This window comes from Arvicanthis niloticus, chromosome 22 (assembly GCF_011762505.2).
Source record: "Arvicanthis niloticus isolate mArvNil1 chromosome 22, mArvNil1.pat.X, whole genome shotgun sequence".
NCBI lineage: Eukaryota > Metazoa > Chordata > Mammalia > Rodentia > Muridae > Arvicanthis > Arvicanthis niloticus.
This window is the reverse complement of record NC_133429.1, coordinates 1,858,866-1,872,733: the sequence shown is the minus strand read 5'-3', so window position 1 is coordinate 1,872,733 and position 13,868 is coordinate 1,858,866. Positions and strand designations below refer to the sequence as shown.

The 13,868-nt window shown below is 57.2% G+C and overlaps 1 protein-coding gene across 5 annotated transcripts; it reads right to left on the bottom strand.

Moving 5' to 3' along the window:
- Positions 1 to 546: 546 nt before the first annotated feature.
- Btbd2 (BTB domain containing 2) lies at positions 547 to 13,606 on the bottom strand. Of its 5 annotated transcripts, none has more exons than XM_076919401.1 (9): positions 13,236 to 13,606; positions 6,180 to 6,299; positions 5,446 to 5,602; positions 4,258 to 4,363; positions 3,171 to 3,368; positions 2,369 to 2,579; positions 2,116 to 2,215; positions 1,764 to 1,910; positions 547 to 1,635 (listed from the first exon to the last, which is right to left on the bottom strand). In XM_076919401.1, the coding sequence occupies exons 1-9, from the start codon at positions 13,589 to 13,591 to the stop codon at positions 1,474 to 1,476; spliced, it is 1,557 nt and encodes a 518-aa protein (XP_076775516.1). In that variant the 5' UTR covers positions 13,592 to 13,606; the 3' UTR covers positions 547 to 1,473. The 5 variants fall into 5 exon arrangements, with proteins under 5 accessions (XP_076775516.1, XP_076775517.1, XP_076775518.1 ...); XM_076919402.1 differs by having other exon boundaries at positions 547 to 1,538; XM_076919403.1 differs by having other exon boundaries at positions 2,116 to 2,203.
- Between the last annotated feature and the right edge of the window lie 262 nt (positions 13,607 to 13,868).

The following is a 13,868-nucleotide window of genomic DNA, read 5'->3' as shown; positions in this document are numbered from 1 at the left end:
GCCAGAGACAAGAGCAGCCACACCCCAAGGACCCAATAGTGGAGAGAAAACTGACTGGCAAGCTGTCCTCAGCACACATGTACAATGAAGTTAAAACAGTTGGGGCTTTGTTTTGAGGCCAGCCTGGTCTACAGAGAGTTCCAGGATAGCCAGGACTATACACAGAGAAACCCTGTCTCAAAAAAACAAAGTTTGATTTTTCTCATAAACCATGAGTGTGCATGTGTGTGTTACGAGGTACCCAACACGAGTGCTGGGAACAGGGGCCTCTGCAGGAGCAGCAGGTACTCAATCACTGAACTCTTTAGCTCTTTTGTCATAAAACCAGCCAGGTGTCATGTACCCTAGGCTAGCCCTGGACTCCAGACCTCCAGCCTCTGCCTCCTAGGGACTGAGATGGCAGTCCACATCTCAGGACCTTGGCCCTGGCTGCCTGCTTTTTTGCTCCCCTCGGCGTACTGTGAAGGTGTCCTCAGAGGACAGTGAGGGTGGCTAACGCACCTGGCTCCCAGCCGTGTAACACTCAGAGGATGTGGCACTCAGTGCTTCAAGGCAGATGTTTTCCTTTATTTAAAAAAAAAATCATTTGGGGACACAGTGTGGAGGGCACACCTCCCATGGCTTTGGGATGGGCATGGGTTCTAGGCAGGCCGCCACTGGTACAGAGACATGAGGAAGTGAAACCCCAAACTGGAGATTGCGCCTTGTGGAACATCACTGGACAGGTGTGTGGTGGCCTGTCAGAGGGCCAGGGCTGTGGTATGTACAGGGGTGTTCTGTGGTCGCCCTGGGTTCCACGTGAGGCTGGCAGGTACCCAGCGCATCTTGATGGGTCTGACCCGCGCATGGCTCAGGCCCTGCAGGCTCAAGGCTGAGCGCCGCTGTACACACCAGTGAGAGCCTGTCCGCTTCAGATGGGTGGACAGCGCTGGCCAGGCACTGCTGCTGCTATGAGAAGTAAGAACCATAGCCCACATGTCACCCACGCTAGGGCAGAGCTCCCAGAAGGACAGAGCTCCCAGAAACTCTGTGTACGTGCCCAGGAGGCCAAGGCTTCAGGGGGCAACAGCGCACAGGTCAGACCTGGGACGCCCCATGGAGCAGCGGAGCTGGAAAGGGACGAAGCCCAGACGGCTGGAGGAGAGGCCGGGCGGCTCCAGCCGAGTGTGGGCTCGAGTGCATTGCATGTGCAGTTGCAGAGAACGGAGGGGCCGGACAGCACCGGGCTTGGAGCTGGCCTGCTGTCCTGAGCTTCAGGGACTGACCGCTGTCCATCCAAGGCCAGGCACTCTGCCCCCAAGACTGAGTGACTGTCTCGAAAGGGCCCAGCCCATGGCTTAACCACCTCCCCAGTGCCTTGGGACAGGCGGTCTTACTTGTCACGGTGGACACAGGCAGCCTCTTCCGTGATGATGTGGGAAGTGGTGGGGAGGGAGGCAGCCTGTGGCTGGCAGGGTGACCTGGGTGAATGGCCTAGGTGTAGAAGATGACCTCGGGGATCTGCCCATCCTCCACAGATGTGCCATTGTTGTTCCCAGCTGCGTAACAGAAGGTGAAGCAGGTCTTAGCCCCTGTGGTAGGGGATTCATGGGTCACCTTGCGTAGACCTTTGGTGCCATAGTGCGAGTCCGGGCCCTGGAGGAGGTGAGGTAGGAGGCATAGTGAAGTCAGGATGCCCCAGGCCTTTGCTCCCACCCACAGAAGGGCACCTGCAGCCTGCAGGGACCGGGAACAAGCCAACCGTTGTGTGTAGTGAGGCCCACCTTCAGCGTGGCACAGGCGGTGTAGTTCACACTGGGCAAGACCTCCACGGGCTCCTTGAACATAACACGGAAGGTGCTGGCAGAACCGTCGCAGCTGAAACCTGTGTCATTCTGGCCAAGGACCGTGTTGCTGTCCGTATGGATGATCTAGGGACAGAGGCTGCTCAGCGGCCAAGCAGGGACTACAGGGACTCATGAGGGCGTGGCCTGGGCACTTGGGCATGCTTTCAAGGAGACGGGTGTGCTGGGGGCATAGCGAGAGCCTCACGGGACACATGTGGGACCAGGCTGTGTGGGGGTGTGCCTAGGAGGCAGGCTGGCAGCATGGCCAGGGAAGGGGCTGGCAGGCTACCTGGATGTTCACTTGGTAGTCAGTAGGCCCGTGGATGGATCCATAGAGCCCAAAGCCCACCACAAAGATGCGCTTGCTGACCGAGAACCTGCGGAAGGAACTGAGTGGCAGATGGACAGTGTGCGAACTTAGGCAGCTACAGCGGCCATGGGCTGTGGGGTGGGCACGCTGTCCACTGCGGACCGAGGTCTCATCTACCGCTGCCCAGTCCCCACTGTCCACTCCCTTCCCACCTAAGCCGCCAAGGTCTCACCTGATGCGGTCACTGGTGCCGCTGTAGCCCCAGCGGCTCTCCACCTGCTGGAACCGGTTAATGCTACACTCCTTGCCCCGCAAGCAGCACCGGGGCCGATCAATGAACTCCACACGTGGCTTGGGGTTGACAGTAAAATGTAGGAAGAGGCTGACCACCTCCCGGTCCACCAGGATGCCGGACTGTGCCGGGCCTGCGGGCAGAGGGCTGGCTGACAGCAGGAAGGGAAGGCACACTCAGGACCTGGCCTCAGGGTGGGGTATCTCACTGTCAGGACCTGGCCTCAGGGTGGGGTATCTCACTGTCAGGACCTGGCCTCAGGGTGGGGTATCTCACTGTCAGGACCTGGTCTCAGGGTGTGGTATCTCACTGTCAGGACCTGGCCTCAGGGTGGGGTATCTCACTGTCAGGACCTGGCCAAATTGAGGGGTGCCTCCTTCCCGGGACCCAGCACAGTGCCCTTCTGCCTGGCATTTTGGGCTGGCCCGCTCCCACACGTATGGTCCCTCTAGTCCTCCCGCTGCAGAGCAGCCTTGCTTCTTTCTATCGGGTGGAGCCCGCACCCTGCCGGTCCACGCACAGGCTCCTAGGCCAGGGCTCCGGGAAGGCGGCAGACGCCAAACCCATGCACACCAGGCAACTCATCTACTGAGTCCTGCCCAAAACTGAATCCTGAGTGGCTGGTAAGACACGGTCCCCATGGCTGGAGACCCCAGAGTCGCAGGTAGTGTTCCCAGATCATAGCCTGATGGGTGTGGGTGGGAGGGGCCATGAGGCAGCAGCTGCCATTCAAGTCTGTTACCTGCTGCAAACTCCTCAATGGTCATCAGGGGGAAGCGGATGAGCCCCAGGGCCTTGCCCAGCACCTTCCTCTTGTTCTCAGGTGTCACCTGAAGTTGCCGCCGTTGACACTCAGCCTCCGACCAGCGCACGACTGCATTGAAGAGCCGAACCTCACGGATGCCCAGGGTGTCTCGCTCCAGCACCGCCACCAGTGTGTCTGTGGGAGAGAGGCTGTGAGCCCGGGGCCACGCGGAGACACGCCCACGCATGTTCCGCCTTAGAGCCAGGGCTTGGCAATCAGGGCCCTCTGTCCATGTCTATCGATAAAGTTTTATTGACACATGGCCCTCCCCAAGCACTGTCTCTCCTCTCCTCTCCTCTCCTCTCCTCTCCTCTCCTCTCCTCTCCTCTCCTCTCCTCTCCTCTCCTCTCCCCTCTCCTTCCTTCCTTCCTTCCTTCCTTCCTTCCTTCCTTCCTTCCTTCCTTCTTCCTCCTGTCCTTCTGATCTTCTTTCCTTCCACACAATCTCATGGAGTTCAGACTGGACTTGAAACCACTGTGTAGCCAAGGCTAGCACCGAGCCTGCCCTCCTGCCTTAGCTCCTGCGTATGGGGATGAGGGGGTGTGGGGGTCACAGGCAAGAAGTCGCCACACCAGCTGGGCCCTAGCCCTAGTTTTGAGAAAGAGTCTCATTCTATAGCCTAGGAAGGTCTGTAACTCACAGCAATCCTCCTGCCTCAGCCTCCTCCCAGCATCCTGCAATCGTTCACTCTGGTTCTGACACTCTAACAGTCTAGTATCTTCTCAGAAACTATTTTGCCTACAAAGCCATCAGCAGGAGTCACAGGGCGCGTCTAGTGCAGCTGCAGACGTTACCAGAGAGGCCCAGGAAGTCTCCCTAGCCGGAATCACAATGACCCCAGAATGGGAGGGCGGGTCCTCACACACAGGCCAAGCCCTGCTACCAAGTCCCACTGAATCTGTGCCACCCCGTCTGACTGTGTCATGTTACTTAGGAGGTGGGTTTCCTGTCATCTTCAATGCCCCGCCGTTTCCCTGCCCACACGACCCTCACAACTTGGCTGGCACTGGCCCGACTCACTCACCCAGGTCAATGTCGGTGAAGCCCTCGGCAGCAATGGCGTCAGCCGTGTTCTTGTCTATGCTCTCCAGGCACAGGCTGGCCAGCTGTGGTTCATCGAAGAGCCGTGCCTAGAGAGAGGGTAAGGTCAGCACCGAGGCAGGGGGATAAAGTGCTCAGGTCAATCTGAGCACCAGCAGGTGACAGTGCTGCCACTGCACCTGGGGTCTGCGGCCACCCCTAGAACTGAGCTCTGAGGAGCAAGGGCCAGGATTCCTCTCATGTCCACACACGTCAGAAATGGAAACCACAGTAACCAAAGCACCAGGAGAGCCTGGGAGAGCTCAGTAGAGGGTTCAGCACACACTCAAGGAGCTGGGTGTGGCCAACAACAAGGCCCAGTGGGTAAAGGTGCTTGCCACCAAGCCTGCGTTCGAACTTGGGGACTCCAAGACCTGACTTCTGGGGACAGAACTGACTTCATGCAAAAATGTCCTCTACCCACCACATGCCCGAGCCACACCCACACCCACACCCACACCCAGAGTAGTACAGGCTAGCCTAGTCTGCAGTCCAGGCCCAGGTAGAGAGCTGAGAGGTTAGTGCAGAGGAGCCGGCTCAGATCCCAGCCACAGCAGCGAGGAACTCCAGCATGAGAGGAGGCCAGTGTCTTCTGGAAACACCTACACACACACACATGCACATGCACACCTACACACACACACAAGCGCATGCACACCCCCACACACCCCCACACGCACATGCATACCTACACACATATACACATGCGCATGCACACACACCCCCCACATCTACACACACATACACACACACACATGCAGACACACACCTATACACACATGCACGCACACACACACATATACACGCACGCACACACACACATGCATGCACAAACTGAGAAACTAAAGCAGAGGCCCAGGGTGTGAGGGCGGTGTGGTGGCGCACACCTGTGATCTCAGAACTGAGGAGGCAGAGGCAGGTGGATCTGTGAGTTCAGGACCCCCCATCTCCAAAACCAAAACAACAACAAAAGAGAGAGAAGAGAGAGGGAGGGAGGGAGGGAGGCAGGGAAGAAAGAGAGAAAGAGTGGCCAGTGGCTGAGGACGTGGCAGCCTCCAGCCTCAGTGTGGTCACACAGGCGTGTCACATGCAGAGTGTCACCCGCAGAGTCCCAGGAGGGGCTGGACCCTACCTGTGTGAGCAGCATGAAGGCGTTGTCGGCCCGCAGGTGCTTCTTCAGGAACTCCACACAGTGAGCCTCCAGCGCGGGCACCGCGTACTTCTTGGCTGTGTACAGTGTGGTCATCACTGTCTCGGGTCCAATCTGCACTTCATCCGAGTACAGGAACCTGCAGGACACACAGACTGTGACAGTGTGACCCCGCAGCCACTCCATCCGGCCAGGCACCACAGGTTTGCAGAACACGGTTCAGGAACCTGCTAGAATCGGCAAGTCCACAGCCCTGGCCCTGAGGCGGAGCTTAGGCAGCCATGGGCAAATCGCTCGGAGCCCAGGCCCCAGTGGGGACAGCATGCTTGTCCACACTGCTGATCATGGGCTGGGTGGGCACAAAGCCTGGGGTTCCATCCCACACCACACGTTATGCATGGCATACAGCACGCTTGCCATTTTTGGATACAGACTATTTCAAAACATTAACAAAATTTTAAATCTTCTTTTAAAAGGTTAAAAACAGTATGTATATGCATTGTGTGAAGAGTGTGGCTTGAAGAGCCAGAGGGTGTTAGACCCCTGGAATTGGGCTTGGCGGTGCCTAGGAACCACTGAGCAACCAGGGTGCTGAGCCATCTCTCCAGCAAAGTTCTAGCATGCTGCCCTGGTGGGCTCTGCAGGCGTCCCCAGGGGTCTGTCTGTCTTTCCACACTCTACTACCCCACCTCGGTCAGAACCGCCGGGAAACGTACTTGAGCAGTGCCAGGAAGGCCGCAGGCTCCACATCAGGAAGCTCAATCTCAGAGGACGTGGTAGCCATACCCCCGTTGAACATGGCATCAAAGACAGCGCTGCCCACAGCCAGCACAAACCTGTGTAAGAACAGAGGGCGTCTGTCCATTAGTCCTGCTCGTGGCCTCCATCTGGCCCAGGCCAGCCAGTGTCTCCTGCCACACCTGCCTGCAGAGACTCCTGCCAACGCTTGTAGAGGCCTTCCCAGGCCTGGGATCCTTCTAGAAGGAGGGAACTAGGAAGAGGAGGCTGTGGAGGCCAACATGAGGGTCGGTCGACATTCTTTCTGTGTGTCTCCCTCTTCCTTCCTCCCTTCCCTCAGCCCTTCTGCCCCCCTCAGGAATCGAGTTCTCCCCCCACCCACTCCCTTCCCTACCCTCATTTCTCTAGGACTTAGTGACAAGCTTGGGGACCTGACCCTCAACATGGGGAAGCAGACAACACCCCAGTGACGAGACAGCTTGGGTCAGAACCGACAGCTCAGGGAGGATGCGAAGGCCTAAGAACAACGGGGCCTGTGGTGCTGGGGATGAGAAGCAGCAGGGTCATGGGACTGCCGTGACCACTCCAGCTGCTGCAGTGTGGATGGGCCAAGGCACGATTGATGGATGGATGGATGGATGCATGCATGCATGCATGCATGGCAGGCATGGTGGCCAGCCTCAAGACTCTCAGTGACTTGGCTCAGGACACAGCTCATGTTCTTCTAATAATCACAGGGCCAGCCCAGTGAGTGCCCTGTCGTGCACGAGCATGAAAATGACTGCTGAGTCACAGGAATAAGCTTGCTCTGTGAATATGTCCCACTCAACTGTCCCCACAGTGATGGGGTGGCTGTGAGCAGCGTCTCCAGCTGGACACCCTGGCTAGGCAGATGGGCCCATGCACCATGCGTAGGGCAGAGCTAGGAGCCGTATCAGAAGCCCTGCTCAAGCTGCACAAGGCCCTGCAAGCCTCCACAGGACCTAGGCTCCATCCTGCCGAGAGTGTGGCCACCACTGACCTCACCTTGGACGCCGGGGTCAGACCAGACAGCCACTACCACCCCCTAGGTAGCAATCAAGCGCACCCAGAAAACAGGGGTCTAACTGCATGACGGGGATCTTTGGGAGGGAAACAGGAACAGACATACCAAGAAAGCTGACAGCTGGCAGGAGATGCCCTATTTCCAGTTATTCAGAAACCAAAGCAGGAATTCAGGACAAGCTGAGCAAGTCAATGAGACCTTATCTCAAAAATGCAAAAAGGAAAAGACTAATGATCAAGGGTGGAGCTTAGAATCCCCCAGTGAGGGGGCTGGGGGCGTGGTCAGGACGGAGCCCCGCCCAGAATCCCCCAGTGAGGGGCTGGGGGCGTGGTTCAGCAGTATAGCACCCTCGTAGCATGTGTATGCCTGTAGATTTCATGACCATCGCTGCAAAATCTAAGTGGAGATGGCTGAGGACAAGCGGAGGCAGATGCTGGGCTGTGTGGCCACAAGCTTTCGGGCATCAGGAACTAGAGTTGGGAGTCTTGGAAACAATGTAGCTGCCTGTCTGGACCAGGTCTTGGCTCTGGGTCCCAATGGTGGAAAGACACATCTCAGTCAGGGCTCTCCAGCCTGCAAGCTCCTGTCCCCATCCTGGTCCGTGGGTGGGGGCTGGGGGACGACTGCTCAGCCCCACACAGCGTTCCCGGGCCCACGCAGCATTAAGTCAGGAATAACCTCTTTGCCTGTGCTTCTTCCTGGTTAGGAAGCATCTAGTCCTCACAGGGAAGCCATGCCCCACGCAAAGACCCAAAGCAGAGACTCAGGGACACAGCTGCACCGGCAGAGCCAGAGCGCCTGCCAGGATGCTCACACCTGGCCTTCTGTGATTCACAGCAATGAGGTGACCCATCCAGGGGGTGACCAGGCCATACTGCTTGTCACAGCCTCCGCCCTCCTGCAGACACCCAGCTGCCTTCAGAGTTTAGTCACCAGTCTTTCCCTTGTCCCTCTGCAGCTCTTTGTAAGACACAGGGACACACATGCATGCCAAACGCAACCCACTGAATGTGGTCAGACACACGGTGTGCTCTACCTCCACACTGGAGCACCACACAGCCATAAACAGGAACAAGGCTACTCACATGGCCCAGACGGGGAACCAGAGACTGGGGAGGACTCAGGAGCTAGCCTTGGGCAGATGTCAAGTGCTGGACAGTGGTGCAGCCTGCAGTGGTCAGTGGGCTTGGTCTCAGTGAGCCATGCTCAAGTCAATTGAAATGATGAACCAGGACTGGACAGATGGTTCAATGGTTAAGACCACACACCACTCCTGCAAAGAACCCAGTGTAGCTCACAGCCGGTTCCAGGGACCCAATGCCTGGACTATGCAAGCGGAGCCTGCATGAACACACACGAACGCATGTATGAACACATACTCACAACAGGAGCAGAGACCTGAACACACAGGCATAAACACACACACACACACACACGAAGACACATGGCACACACACAATGAGAAATAAATCTGTTCTTCTCATTTGTTGAGATAGGTTTCCTATGTGTAGTTCTATACTTGCTTTGTAGACCAGGCTAGCCTGGAACTCAAGAGAGATCCTCCTGCCTCTGCCTCCTGAGTGCTGGGATTAAAGATGCCAGCATGCCCAGCTATGAAGAGAAGTTTAGAAACTACAATGAGTGCTGGTTTTCCCAGCTGACACGGAATGAACTAAGAACTACAATAAATCAGCCAGGCGTGGAGCCTGACCTCTGTCACTGCAGCCCCCAGGCGTGGAGCCTGACCTCTGTCACTGCAGCCCCCAGGCGTGGAGCCTGACCTCTGTCACTGCAGCCCCCAGGCGTGGAGCCTGACCTCTGTCACTGCAGCCCCCAAGCGTGGAGCCTGACCTCTGTCACTGCAGCCCCCAAGCGTGGAGCCTGACCTCTGTCACTGCAGGCCCCAGGAGTCAGAGGCAGGAGAACTGTGGTTAGCTGGGGCCAGCTTGGGCTCTGTAGCAAGACCCAGTCTCAAAATCAAACAAAACCATACAAAGGGAGTGGGTGGTGTGGCACCACCACCCGGCCAGCCTGGCCCTCCTAAGCCCTGTGATGACAGACTCCCAGCCTGGCCCTCCTAAGCCCTGTGATGACAGACTCCCAGCCTGGCCCTCCTAAGCCAGGGTGAGTACATAGCAGACACAAGGCCTAGGCTCTAGCCTCAACTCCGTCAGACAGGACACACAACAAAGGGAAGCCATGTGTCCCAAAATAGGATGGTCGGCAAACCTGTGGACCTGTCCACAAGGAGGCATGAAGATGATGGTTTCACAAGGGACCTCAAGGGGCAGCGTTGAGGAGTCATGCACCCACACCCCAAGGAGAAGCATGTAGGCAGGGACTGTGCCCACTGTCCCCAAGTGGACCCAGGTGGCTTCAGAAGCCATGTGGCAAGACAGTGTGGAAACTGCAGCTACCTTGGAAAATGCTGGGTGGGTGAGTGGCTCCTCAGAAATTACCAAAGGGCCAGGGCCTAGAGGGCAGGTCTGGCATCCAGGGCTTAGGAGGGCCAGGCTGGCCGGGCGGTGGTGGCACACGCCTTTAATCCCAGCACTTGGGAGGCAGAGGCAGGCGGATTTCTGAGTTTGAGGCCAGCCTGGTCTACAGAGTGAGTTCCAGGACAGCCAGGGCTACACAGAGAAACCCTGTCTCGAGAAAAAAAAAAAAAAAAAAAAAAAAAAAAAAAAAAAAAAAGGAGGGCCAGGCTGGGAGACTGCAGTACTTTCTAAACAGCCTGTCTCAAAAACAAACAGCAAAAACATTAGAACATGCACTGGGGACAGACGGACAGACAGACAGACAGACACACACACACAGAGGTTCTTGCAAAACTATTTTGCTTGAACAAAACTGCTTATTGAAACTCCTGCCTATGGTTCCAGCCGAGTTGCTATGGAGACTATATAGCTGGTCAAAACTTTTTTTTTAAGACTGGGGCTCAAATCCAAGAGAACTCACCACTGAGCTACATCCGGCCCAGCCGAAAGCCCTTCTTGTTTGGTCCTTTTAATTACTTTTCGGGCCAGGTCAGTACGGGCATCTGTCACGAGTGCTCTCCACTTTGTCTACTGAGACAGGATCTTTCACTGAACCCCTAGGTTGCTCCAAGAATCCCCTATCTTCTTAGCTGTCTGTCCAGCTTTTATGTCAGTACAAACTTTATCCACTGTCTCCTCAAGTCTTGGTTTGTTTTGTAGACAGAGACTCATGTAGCCCAGGGTGGCCTCTAACTCACTCTGCAGCCAAAGATGATCTTGACCCTCTGGTCCTTCTGTCTTGGCCTCCCTCCCACATGCAGGTGACAGGCACCAGTCAGCTGCCATCCTGCTTCTCTGAGTGGCCCAAAGTGCCACAGAGCTTTTCTCCAATGTCAGTCCAGGTGCCCAGCCAGGACCCAGCCACAGTAGGGGCCTGGCACCCCTCTGTGCTTGACAGACTCCGGAAAAGCTCCATGTCATTTGTGACCTTGATGGAGTGGCCGGGAGCCCTGCAGGTACTGCCTTTACTCTGAGTCATCCATCACTCTGACTACAGTAGCTCTGTCTGGTTCTGTGGTCACACAAAGTGGCCAGAAACCACAGGGATTCAGAACCTCGGGGTATGCCTCAGTAGAGAGCGACTGTCCACCTGTACACTGCCCTGGATTCTTCCTCAGGACCCCAAAAACGAAAGGAACATAGTGTGACATGGGTCCTGAAGGCCAGGTTCTAGAACCCAGGTCCTCCCAAGACCCCATTACACAGTCACCATGCGGTTGCCGGGAATTGAACTCGGGACCTCAGGAAGTGCTCTAAACTGCTGAGCCATCTCTCCAGCCCTCTGGGAACAGAGGCTTCAGAACCCAGAGAACTAGAGCTACAAGCTGCTTTAAGGCACCCAGTGTGGCCACTGGGAGTTGAATCCCAAAGTCCTCGGCAAGAGCAACAAAACCTCTTAAGCACAAGCCATGTCTCCAGCCTCCTGAAAACAATCTTACTTTTCAGTGCTGGGCAGTGAAGCAGGTTGACACGTGTGCTGCACCCCAGCCCTTCACGGGGTTCCTAAGCCCTCAGCCTTCAGTTTCCTTGTGTTTCTTTTTTAAATCTTTCTCTGGTTTTTGAGACAGGGTCTCATGAAGTAGCCCTGGCTGTTCTGGAACTTGCAATTGGCCATGCTGGCTCTGAAGCTCACAGAGATCCACTTGCCTCTGCTTCCCAAGTGCTGGAACTAAAGGCCTGTGCCACCACACCTGAGTCTTTTTAGTTTTTCTGACAGCATCTCCCGAGGTTGCTCAGATCGACCTGGAGTTTGCGATCCCCCTGCCTCAGCCGAGAAGTAACTGAGTTCACCACACACACATGGCTGGGTCACCACACACACATGGCTGGGGTCACCACACACACATGGCTGGGTCACCACACACACATGGCTGGGTCACCACACACACATGGCTGGGTCACCACACACACTGCTTCTACACTGTTGGTGGGTGGGATCCAGACAGGGAGGCCAACACTGGCAGACCTCATGTGCCTTCCCCACAGAACCTTCTGGAGAGACTGTTACAAGCACAATATGGAGGCAACACATTTGAGCAGTCCCAGATGGGATTATCTAAACGAGTCCAGTTCACAGGTAGGGAAATTGAGGCCCAGAGAACTCAGCATAAAGAAGGACCTGAAGGGTCTTTCTGGTGACTTCCAACAAGTCAGACCACCAGCCTCTCAGCGACCCTCCACAGCACCACGAAGAAACCTCAGCTACTTGGAAGCCAGGCCCTCCACTGGCCACTGTTCCTCCTCCCAGTCCCCCACCCCTAACCCCCCAGTCCACAAGCTCTCCAGGGGCTACAGCCCCTCATCCCTCTTGCTCTGGGTCTACAATCCCCATCACCTCTGCCCCTCTGGCACCAAGAGCAGGAGACTACTTCTCTCCTTCCCCAGGTCTACACACACCAACGCCCACATTCCCCACCCTGCCACCTAGCCGGACGAACCACCACACGCAAACAGGCTCATGGCCAGAACTGCGTCGGCAGGCAGTACATGTCACCGCAGCTTACACAGGACTCTTGAAAAGCCTCAATCCTTTCTGAGGCTGTGCCAGACTGATGCCAACCCCTGAAGAGCTCAACTCATTGGGGCCATGGTGAGGTCTGGGGGTGATGGCTCAGACAGGCTGCAAAGCCAGGGGAAGAACACGAGGCAAGAGGCTGATAGTGACAGGTCAGATGGTGTGAGGTGAGACGGTGGGGTAAGGAGGGGATCTAGGCGGTCATGAGTGGGATCGGAGGGGGCCCTAGAACCAGATTCAAGGGAGGCAGGACCCAAGAGAACCCCCAGGGCTGGGAGGTTCCTCTGTTCAACAATTACACTGTGGGAAGGGAGACATGAGAATCAGGCTCAGGTTGGGAGGTGGAGTCAGGAATCAATCCCAAGGTAAAAGCTGAGGCCCCAGATTCAGGGTCTAGAGGTGGTGGTGAAAGGTCTGGGTGGGGTGTAGAGTCTGAGGTAGGTACATGATACTGAGCCGAGCGGATTGCAAGTTCTTGGGGTGCAGGGTTCTAGGACACAAGGTCTGGAGTGTAGAATCTAGGAATAAAGAATCTGGGTGCAGCCCAGGTTCTTGGGATTAGGGTTGGGTTGCAGGGTTCAAGTAGAGTACAAGGTCTGGCTTCAAGGTTTGGGATACAGGACCCTGGGATGCAGGGCCTGGATGGGGGTGCAGGGTCTGAGGTGCACTCCTGGTAGAGGTGCACTCAAGGTCTCGGGTGCAGGGTCCAGGTGAAGTGCAGGATCCGGGTGGGGAACAGAATGGGTGCAGGGTCTGAGTGAGCTACAGGGTTTGGAGTGCAGGGTCCAGGTGGGGTGCATGGTCTGTGATGCACGGTCCCGGGTAGGGTGCAGGGTTCCAGGGTGTTGGTTCCTGGGGTGCAGGGTCCGGGTGGGGTTCAGGGTCCGGGGATGCAGGGACTGGGGTTGCAGGGTCCGGGCACGTCCCGGCGGCCCACCTGTGCGCGGGGACGCGCTGCGAGCTGAGCCCCTTGCCCACCAGGAAGTGCACGTCGCACAGCACCTCGTTGTTGAAGAGGAAGGCGAAGCGCTCCTGCACCGTGGGCTTGGTGGCCTGCCAGTTGTACACGGGCTCGCGCAGCAGCGCGCCCGGGCCCGCGTCGTCGCGCTCGTCGCCCACGGCCTGCGCGTCAGTCCCGGGCCCAGGCGGCGGGGACGGGGCCGGCGGAGGCCCCGGGGCACAGGCGGCAGCGTTGCTGGGGGCCGCGGCCGCGTTGGCGCTGGGCCCCAGGCTGCCCGCCCCGGGCCCGACCCCCGGCGGGCAAGACGCGCGCCCGCTGCCGCCCGCCGCCATCTTGTCGCTGCGGCGCGGGGCGGGGCCTCGGAAGGCGTGGTCGCTGGGGGCGGGGCATCCGAGAGGAGGCTGGGAGGGGCGGAGCTAAAGAGAGACGAGACCCGAGGGGAGGAGACAAAGAGGGAGGAGCCGATGGAGGACAGAAAGGAAGGAGGAAGGGCAAGGCTAGGGAGGGGAGGAGGGTAGAGAAGGAGAGGAGGGGAGGGAGGGGAGAGGAGGAGAAGATGAGGGAGAAGCGATTGTGAGCATGGAGAGGAGGGACGGGAGGATGGGCGTG